The sequence below is a fragment of the Carassius auratus genome, unplaced genomic scaffold (assembly GCF_003368295.1).
Source record: "Carassius auratus strain Wakin unplaced genomic scaffold, ASM336829v1 scaf_tig00216160, whole genome shotgun sequence".
NCBI classification, from domain to species: domain Eukaryota; kingdom Metazoa; phylum Chordata; class Actinopteri; order Cypriniformes; family Cyprinidae; genus Carassius; species Carassius auratus.
This window is the reverse complement of record NW_020528434.1, coordinates 496,546-506,811: the sequence shown is the minus strand read 5'-3', so window position 1 is coordinate 506,811 and position 10,266 is coordinate 496,546. Positions and strand designations below refer to the sequence as shown.

Sequence of the window (10,266 nt, the reverse complement as noted above, 5' to 3'; positions counted from 1 at the left end):
GGTTCAGCAGGAGACCCTGTAGCCTCCATAGAGGAGCAGCTCACTGTTGGTTTGTTTTTTAAGTTTTTTAAAACTTACTCTAAAGTTAAAAAGTCTCACAACTCCGTGTTTCAATTAGCCTAGTGGATAAAATTATATGTAAATAATAATAATAGTAATAAAACATAAATAAAAAAAACCTTTTTTAACCTCTAATTAATAGAATTATTATAATTATAAAGAATTATAAAGTTAAAGTTTTGTTTTCAAAAAAAAAAAAAAAACTAAACAACATACAGTTCATTGAACACGTGTTGTCACCATGTGTAGGGTTCATAAATTGTCACAAAGGAATGAAATTAGACAGCTTGTTAAAGGCTTTTTAGCAAAAGGAAATTAAAACTTAGTTTTATATTAATATAGTTACAAAATGTTATATATACATTGATAAACCTTTTAATTATAAACATTTATAACCTTCCAGTTGAAATCTTCGTGTAACTCTTGTTTGTACAGTATAATCTAAATGTATAACTGAGATGTACAGTGATACTAAATAAGACAACAAATTATGTTAGACTAATTATTATTATTATTAATAATAATAGGCCTAATACATGCATAAAATCCATACATTTATATTCATGCATTTAATTTACATCCATCTATGCACTGATCCTTCACAGAGCCAATAGTATGGTTTATTAGGCAACTAGACAGCCGTGGTTTTTTTTTTTTTTCTTGCAGAAATAATTTTCATTTATTAAGCGCATTTATAAAATGTAATAAACAAACAAATAAATAAATACATCGATAATCATATTTTATTAGAATTTATACAAGTTAGGCCTGTCAAAAAATATATGCATTTATTTATGTAGTCCCCGTTATAAACATGTTGGTTACCCAGTATAATTAAATATCTGCACACTTTTTATTTACTTTAAAAAATGATCCTTTATATTTTAAACTGTCATATTTTAAACAAGATTATCATAGTTTGAAAAACAACAAAGGCAGCAGTCATCATAAACAAATCACGAGGTGCCGTAAAGCCGTTTCGAAGATGCCAGGTCAGTCTTATATACTGGTCCAGGATCAGTTTTATCTTCCACTGTTACGTTGCGGTGACGTTGGACGCGCTGCTAGGGCTGGTCCTACAACAGCGATTACAAGCGCTTAGTCCAGCTCGAACTATGACTACGACAGGTCTTCGACACTTCCGCTATTTTTACGGCAGCCAGCTGGTTTCCTTCCACAAGTAGAGATGTCAGCTGGCTGAGAGATGACATGTACACACAGCAAATAAAACTGACGAGCGACGTCGAAACAAACTCTAACAGGAACACGCAAGTACGGGACGCAAACATTACGCCGAGGCGACAAAGTAAACGCGGAAGTGTGAACGCGCCATGCGGGTGAGCCGAAATGTGTCGACTAGCTTGATAACAACAACTGCGTTATAGCGCTGCAATTTATGCAAACTCCTCGCAGCTTCAAGTTGCTGGTTTAACAGATGTTTGGAGTTGTTTTGCACTCATTTAAACGGAAACTCGACACTCAAGTGTTTGCTTCTGTAATGAAAAAGTAGGTTTTTCCAGCACTCTGTCACAGAAGAAATCAATTCAGCCATGTTTTGCGCGTTGCTCTTCAAGTCTAGCTTGATGAGTTAATGCTACTATGCCTGTTAGAGCTGTTTGCCACTCCCAGCTTTTACTGCTGTTAGAAAGTCCTCTAGGTATCGCCCTTGACTGAGGAAAACTGCAGTGTAGTTCATGTATAATCCGCCGAAAACCACGTGGAGCAAGAGACAGATGATGTGGCTTCAGCAGAGGTTAAAAGGTCTGCCAGGTCTGCTCTCGAGCAGCTGGGCCCGCCGTGTCCTGGTGGGATTACTGCTCTTCCTCATTTTCTACTGGTACTTGAGTTCAGATGGGCTCCTGAAGTTTCTCAGCATGTCCAGGGAGTCTGGAGGAGCGGCGGGGGCTTGTCTGCAGACCGATCTTCACAGGTGGGTGCCGTTGGTGGACCGAGGGGAGGGAGTGGTGCTCACCCCCCAAACCAAAGAAACAGTCCCATTTGTGGTTGGTAATGGACATTTCCTGGTGGATGTGGACTCTAATAAACTCTGGGTAGCTTCATCTTCACAGCCTGGATCCGCGCCGGTTCACCAAACAGACTACGGACCGATAGTGCGCCTGCAGATCCCAGGAACACGCTCGGAAGCTCGAGGAATGATGCTGTGGTACAGAAAAGGCTCTGTTCTGTCCTCCCGATGTATCCTGACAGCGTCTTCTCACAATTGCATCATCATCCGAGAGGAGTTTGTTGCGCATCGCAGTCGACCCAATGTTTATCTCCAGAGAATTTACATATCAAACCCTACAGACCGTCCGGTTTCCATCGACCTGGCCACGGAGTCTCCATCGTTTAGGAGCACTGCGGAGAAGATGGAGGAAAAAGAGTTTGTGCTCTCCTCAGGACGGGTGCTCACGGAAAAAAAGGACACCGTGTTGGTGGTGGTGGCCTCAAAGAAGCTGAGCACCAAGATCCAGGTTTCTGCCAAATCGGAATACAAAGAAAACCTGGTGAGCGTGATTCACACCTCGGAGCCCACCGAGGGTGGGAAACTGGACGAAACCCTCGGCAAGCTCAGAGAAGGAGTCAAGAAAGAGATGGTGGATGTCCTCCGAGCCAATGTGGACGAACTGATACAAGAGCACCAGCAAGCATGGGTGGATCTCTTCATATCTGGCAAGTTGATTGAGCACAGTCTGACTTATATACTATTCACTTAAAAAAAAAAAAAAAAAAAAAAAAAAAAAAACTAATAATTCATTGTATGCACCTCAAAAAATTATATGGTACAGTTCTGAATTAAATATAGCTCACCCAAAAGTAAAAAATAAAATAAAATCTGCAATAATTTACTCAACCTCAAGATGTTCCAAACCTGTATGAACGTTTTTTTCTTCTTTTTCTTTTTTTTCTGGTGAGCACACAACTAGATATTTTGAAAGATGTTGGTAATCAAACAGTTGCTGGTAGCCACTGACTTTTTTTCATACTATTGGAAGTCAATGGCAACCAGCAAATGTTTGTCAACCAACATTCTTCAGAATATCTTCTTGTGTGTCCAACAGAGGAGAGAAACTTTTATAGGTTTGGAATATTTATTTTTGGGTGAACTGTACCTTTAATTAATCTTAAGGGTCACATGACAAATAAAATTTTTATATGTATTCAGTGTGCTATGAAAACAAACAGTACATTAGTTTTAACTCAAACCCACCCTTCCAACGCCAGAAGAAAAAAAAAAGAAAAGATTATTAAACACTGGGAACTAAGCAAATACAAGTATTGAGTGTAATGCAAATTGGTCTTCTCTGCCAGCCACTGCACTCTTAAAATTAAACGTTCCAGAAGGAAAGGTGATCAGCAACGAACCGTAGAAGAACCATTTTCAGTGAACAATTGTTAATTTTTTTTTTTTTTTTTTGACATTTAAAACAAACATTTTCCACTATAAAGAACCGTTTGCACGATGGAATGGATGTTAAGGGTTCTTTTGGAACAAAAGATGCAAATAAAGAACCTTTTATTTTCAAGAGTGTGCAAGATATATTCATTTATGCAAACTCTCCATTTGAATGCCATCTGATATGCAATTCACTCTGTATTATATATTGGTTCTATGAAAGCAGGTTTTGCGCATTCGCATTATTCCGAATTATTTCCTTGTTATACTTTCAGACGAATTAAGACACACCCTTCAAAAACTAACGCTAACAGTTCAGAGAAGAGAAAAGTCCCACACTGAGCTACCGCTTACAATATGTCCTTTATATTTATCGACAAAGCAACATTTTATGTGTTATATTCTCATCTATATTCTCTTTTGGCATTCTTTTTCTTTTTAGTATGCTCAAAAACAAGTAAGACTGGCAGCTTAGCACAGCAACTTTCATCAGAACGAGATTTGAGTATACTTAGTTACAAAGCTAGGGACAGATTGCATGTCAAGATAAATTGAGACAAAAAGGCAATACCACTTTGCACAATGACTGTTTGCTTTACTTTAAGGACAGTAATTGGAAAGTAACTTTGAATGGAAAGCAATTTCGCTCATGAATACAAAAAGTCTCCTTGATATTTTAAATGTTCTAGTTTTACGGCTTAAAAAAACTGTTTAGTTTATGAGGATTTAATCAGTAGTGTGTGTGTGTGTAAACATTTCACTCATGCCTTCAAGTGTTTAAAAAGAGGTCAAAGTCCATTGACAAGGTCAGAGACAGTGTAAAAGCGAAATGTTATTTTTAATTCAGTTCATTATTTTGTTGTTAGAAAAACACAGAGACGCCTACAGTATAACGATGTAATGCTTTGTGCATTTGTTCAGTTGCACATACATGAGTTGCATGGGACTGTGCAAATAATATAAGCCAAACTGCAGTCTAAGTGTCTTTGCTGGGGTGTAAAAGGCTTGAATAACATTACTGGATCACTGTACTTAAGTATTATTTTGGGGGGATTTGTACTTTATTTTAACTTGAAAAGTACTCCTTACATTTTTGCATGTTGTTATTTTTTTTTTTCGCACGCACATTAAACGTGGGACACGGAAGTTCAAACATGCAAGAACCAACGTGTGTCTTCACTCATCAAACACACTCAGCTCGGTTTCAGTTGGTAATCAAATATGAGGAAGCACATTGAGCTAGCAAAGTTGCTTTTTCCTATAAATGTCTACCGTTCATTTGTATAGGTTTTTTTTTTTTAAGTAGTTTAATAGTCTCATATACATATATCTGAGAAAAATATTTTTCATATATATACTGAAGTAAAATTTTAAATAATTTTTTTTGTCTTTCACTTAAGAATAATATTTGTGTACTTTTTACTCTTCTGTGATGTCTTTACACATCTTTTTTGATGTCTCTTCACTTCCCAATAGCAGTTCACTGAGCGAAGCGGTCTAAATGTATTTATATCGTCTGTGGAAGGTGTAGGACCATAAAATGTTTGTCCAATCATATTTCTCGGTCCGAGGGCTACGATAGGCCATCCTTACTGCCTATCATTGTATGTATTTGCATATGCGAACAGACATGATCCGTCGTCAGCACGTTCATTGCGCTATTGCACACCGAGTGAAATTTGAAGACATTATTATTGTAATATTACACGCTTTGTACTGAAATGTTTTCTCACCGGTGAATGAGACATGAGCTAATCTGACAGCACTGCATTCAGTCGTCCACCAACGCAGTCACTGGTTAGTCTCTGGTCATGTGATTTAGAGGAGGCGTGTCTTTGGAGAGTGATCTGCAGGAGGGTGGGATCTTATGTTTTCAAATCTAGCTTGCTATTGCTAGTCTCTCTGAAATCGCATATATAATGTGACCCCTTTAAGGTTTCTATTCATGTGTTCACTTGATTTAAGATTTTAAAAGTTAATATTTCATAGTCTTTTGCTGCTTTACAGGTGTGGAAATCAGAAAGATCACAGACGCCCATACTCCGTCCAGTCGCACAGTCAACAACACGCTGTACTACATTCTGTCGACCTCCACAGCGCCCCTCCTGGATCAGAGTCTCACAGCAGAAGAGCACGAACGCCTGGAGTCCAGTCTGAACTACGCTGACCACTGCTTCAGCGGCCACGCCACCATGCACGCCGAGAACCTGTGGCCGGAGCGCCTGTCCAACGTGGCTCAGATCCTGCAGCTGGTGAACCTCTGGAACCTGACCTTCCAGAAAAGAGGATGCAAGGTCCTTGTGGCGGCAGGCACTCACGGTATGATGCAAGGCATGGTCCTGAGTTTCGGCGGTCTGCAGTTCACCGAGAACCACCTCCAGTTCCAGGCCGACCCGGATGTTCTTCACAACAGCTACTCTTTGAGGGGCATCCATTACAATAAAGACCTTATCAACCTGGCCGTGCTGCAGGACACCGAGGGCAAGCCCTTCCTGCACGTGTCCGTCAAGCCTCAGGAGAAACCCGTGAAGCTGTACGCCTGCGAGGCTGGCTGCATGAACGAGCCCGTGGAGCTGACCTCGGAGCTTCGAGGCCACATGTTTCCGGTGATGGTGACCCAGCCCATCACGCCTCTGCTGTACATCTCCACTGATCTCACTCACCTGCAGGACCTGAGACACACGATGCACGTCAAGGCCATCTTGGCTCATGAGGACCACATGGCCAAGCAGTACCCAGGCCTGCCCTTTCTCTTCTGGTTCAGTGTGGCGTCCCTCATCACGCTCTTCCACCTCTTCCTCTTCAAACTCATCTATAATGAGTACTGCGGGCCTGGAGCCAAGCCGCTCTTCAGGAGTAAGGTATAGCCAAAGACATGTGAAGATGAGCCTATTTTTGGGAGGGAATTGTGGTGTGTGTGAATCTCTTCTTTCTCTTTTCCTTTTGCTCTCATTCATATTCTGCCTTGCAAGATATCTTTGGAAGCTAAGTGATGATAATTGGTTTGGGTAACCCATCAAACTTTCAGTCTGCTGTAATTGGAGGCTCTGGCGTGCTGGAAATAGTTGTCTGCAGTTTTCAGTTTGGGTGTTCTTTCTCTATGAACTTCTTGATGAACTGAAAGCACCAGTGCTATAAAGACACTGTTCAGTGAGCTCTGTATTTTCCTTGCGGTCTGACACAATTAGAACTGATTTGTGTCCAAAAAAGTAAGAAAAAATATTTATTTTGTTTGATATGAAATGCTGTTCCACTTTGCAGAATGACCATTGAAGGACAGTTTTTTGAATGTAATTTATCTTGTGACTTTCCCATCTTTTATATGTAGTTTTACAGCTCAAGAAAATCAGTTTAGAGTATTTAATTCAGTTTTTTTGATGGGATCGTAGCAGGTGAGGAGTCAAGTTTTATTTGATCTGAAATTCGTGTGCAAACATTTCACTGGTGCCTTCAAGTCTTCCTTCTTCCAAGTTGGTTTAAGGGGTTTTGTTTCTTTGAAATCTGCTTTCTGCAAAGTTTTTTTTTTCTTTGTTTTAACAATCTTGGGGGCTTCTGTTTCATCTAAATGTGCTTTTTGAACTTTGAATATCTTGTTGTTGGTTTGGTGAGGTGAAATTTCAATTTCAATTTGAATCCAACATGAAGTCATATATGTGAGTGCTGATGGGGGTTTTCTTCTGGTGACATTGTTGAGAGCAGTTCATGTAAACTGATAAGTCATCAAAAACAAGTTCATTTCACCACAAAATTACATTTTAAATAAAAAAAAAGCCTTTTTAAAGACCATTGGGAGCCCTTTACCTATATATATATATATATATATATATATATATATATATATATATATATATATATATATATACTGTGCTGATTTTAATTTTATATAATTATAAATATTTAATTTAACTATTTCACAAAAAGGCTTAATTTTAAGTGTTCTTATTTTTTTTTATTTTCTTTTTTTTTATATATATGTATGTCCCCAGACAGGTTATTTTATTTTTTTAATTTATTGTGAGATTCACCAGGTCTGGACTGGTTTAGGTGTTGATAATATGAAAGGTCATGCTGAATGAATCATGTCGTTCCCCTGTTTAGAGCACAAAATGAGAAAAGGCACTACTCGCTTGTTATTAAGCGTGTACCACTCTTGTAATGTTTAAATAGACAAACACAGTTTCACATGATCTGATGTGTATTCATATCACTGCTGCATATTATGCACTGATGCACTGCTACTACTCCATTAGACCTCCGCCATCAGTTATGAATACATAAATTACACAAGCTCACAGAAAATGCAAAAAATTTTTCCTTTCATTATGTTAATGTGAAGAATCTGCATCGTTTGCAGTGTGGGTCTCAGAAGTTCTTTCCCATGTTGGAGTGATCAAAAGCTATCTTTTTTTTCACTTTTGTATTTGTTTGAATTCTGGTGTGTTTTTATTAAATTAACAAATCAAGAGTTAGACAACATGCTGTTTTTGTGACGTTCATTCACAATGATTGTGATTGTTCATTCACATTTACATAATCTGGGGTCAGACAGTAAAGCCTGTTAGTTAGCATTAGTGATCTGAAATGAGTACTTCATATGAGTTGCCTTTTAAATGTGTCTCCTAAGGCGCCTTTACACTAAGTTAAGGCTGCTCTGTGCCTGCTCAAATTTTGTTGCAATGCCCTGCATTGAACCCTCCGTCAGCCCATAATATCACAGCATACAGTACACTTGAAATTGCTGTGGAAATGCACTTATGCCACCTCCTAGCAGCATTAAACAGTCTGTTTAAAGACACCTAAATGCCACTTCAGAAGCACTTCTGTGCCACCTTTGCAGTGTAAATTAGTCACTAGTGTGTGTAACATGCCTACTTATAATTTATTTTGTCCACTATTAAAAAAATACCTTTGTTTTAGCTTTGAAATGGCAGCTCAAATGAGTAAAAACATTTCCCAAAGAGAGTAAGAGTAAACAACATTTTACATTTTTGATTCAACTTAGTCCTAGCTGGAATTCACATATTTGGACACCGATGGCATCAATCCTAATGCCTTCGTTCTGTTAATTTGTCCACACTTTACAATTAGTTTGGACTCCTACTCTGGGCAAACAAGGAAACAGATCCACTGGATGGAGTAGATTCAACAGGTGAAAAATATGAGTGAAATAATAAATGATTGTAATAAATCCTTTCTATTCATATCCCTTTGATATTGTTTGAAATTTACTAAGAAAACGTAACTTCAAATGTTTTCCCCCTGCATCATAAATATGCATATTTACACTTTATTTGTTATTTCAACAGGATGATGTTACTGTCTGAAGCCTAATCCAGTGTGCAAGAACATTAAATAATCCTCTATCTCTGGATGTCCTCTCAGGATTGATTTTAATCACTGGACACGTACCAAACTACTTAATACATGTTTTCCATTTTGCTATGTGTATTTAATTATGAACGTTATCTGAATGAATGTCATCTGATTTTGGTTGAAGATTATTTAAGTTAAAATATGAAGACTCTTTAAAGGTGCCCATCATGTGCAAATTAGTGATCAAATATCAACAATTATGAAGGATTCAAACAATACCTGTATTAATTTATTCTTTTAGCTTATAAACAAACATAATAATACAATCTTAATAGAAACAAAATAAAAAAATGCAGCTCCTAAATACTGATTTTATGTAAAATAAATAAAAAACCTTCTAAGATCACCATTTGTCTTTGATTAATCTCTCGTCATTTTTTTAAAGAAAATAAATATAAATGGCTTGGACTTCATTAGATTGTCGTCCAGCTGATGCTTTTATCCAAAGTGACTTACAGTCTCTTATCAGAGACACAATGGTGTCAGTTGGTGAATGCTTGAATTCACAATCTTTCTGCTAATGAAGGTTATGATAAAGTGAACTGCTGGGCTTCCCCAACCAGTCACAGGCTGCACTGAGTTGCATTGCTCAACAAACTGTCCTCAACGCCTTACCAAACTGGTGTTACACTGGTTTAGAAGGTCGGCCAGTAAGTCTCCCAGAATGATTACAAAAGTGCACAGACATTGCAAAGGTTGTAGGAGTTGTTTTATAGTCTGGAGTTGCTGGAGCTCCAGATAAGATTTTACATGCAAATAAATAAATAAAATCTCTAAGACAGTTAGCACAGGTGTGATGTAGTAAGTAGAAGACCTCACTCCATCTTTGGCAACATTTCCCTCATCATCATCTTAGCCTGTACGAACCAAAATATAATTATTTTACCACTAGAGGGCAATGTGCACTGTTCACCTGTTCGACATCACATTTTAACCTTCCCTTGAGGATGTATTGGACAGGTATGGGTGAACATATGGTTCTCAGCTCCACATGCTTTTATTGTAAATGTTGTTTGTTCATTAAAATAACCTGTCAAGAAATGGACATCGCTCTGTGGACAATGTTTATTCCAACCTTAGTCAACAACAATTGCCACCCTTCCATGACGGATAGGAAAGCCACTTCATACCCCTTACTTCTTTATTTGGCTTCTGCAAGAAAAGAAAACCACATGTAAAAACTGATAATGAATGATTTTTTTTTTTTCATTTACAGTGTTTACTTCTGATTTATCATTCATAAGTAGATAAATCCTTATGAAAATGATAGAAATAGTTCACTTAAAAACTATAAATATGCTTAAAATGGGTTAATAATAATATTAAGAGGCTCAGCAACTGGCTAAGTGTAATAACTTTATTTAGAGATGCCATTATTTCTGACATGGATGTTCAAAAACGTTTAAATTAGCCTGGGGTTTTCACTCTATGTCACT

The 10,266-nt window shown here is 37.8% G+C and overlaps 1 protein-coding gene across 2 annotated transcripts; it reads left to right on the top strand.

Annotated features, from left to right (window-relative positions):
- The first annotated feature begins 1,025 nt into the window (after nucleotides 1-1,025).
- On the top strand, nucleotides 1,026-9,875 carry kiaa2013 (KIAA2013 ortholog). Of its 2 annotated transcripts, XM_026262447.1 has the most exons (4): nucleotides 1,026-2,733; nucleotides 5,465-6,318; nucleotides 8,546-8,606; nucleotides 8,764-9,875. In XM_026262447.1, the coding sequence occupies exons 1-4, from the start codon at nucleotides 1,755-1,757 to the stop codon at nucleotides 8,766-8,768; spliced, it is 1,899 nt and encodes a 632-aa protein (XP_026118232.1). In that variant the 5' UTR covers nucleotides 1,026-1,754; the 3' UTR covers nucleotides 8,769-9,875. The 2 variants fall into 2 exon arrangements, with proteins under 2 accessions (XP_026118232.1, XP_026118233.1); XM_026262448.1 differs by lacking the exon at nucleotides 8,546-8,606 and having other exon boundaries at nucleotides 1,027-2,733.
- Nucleotides 9,876-10,266: the final 391 nt, after the last annotated feature.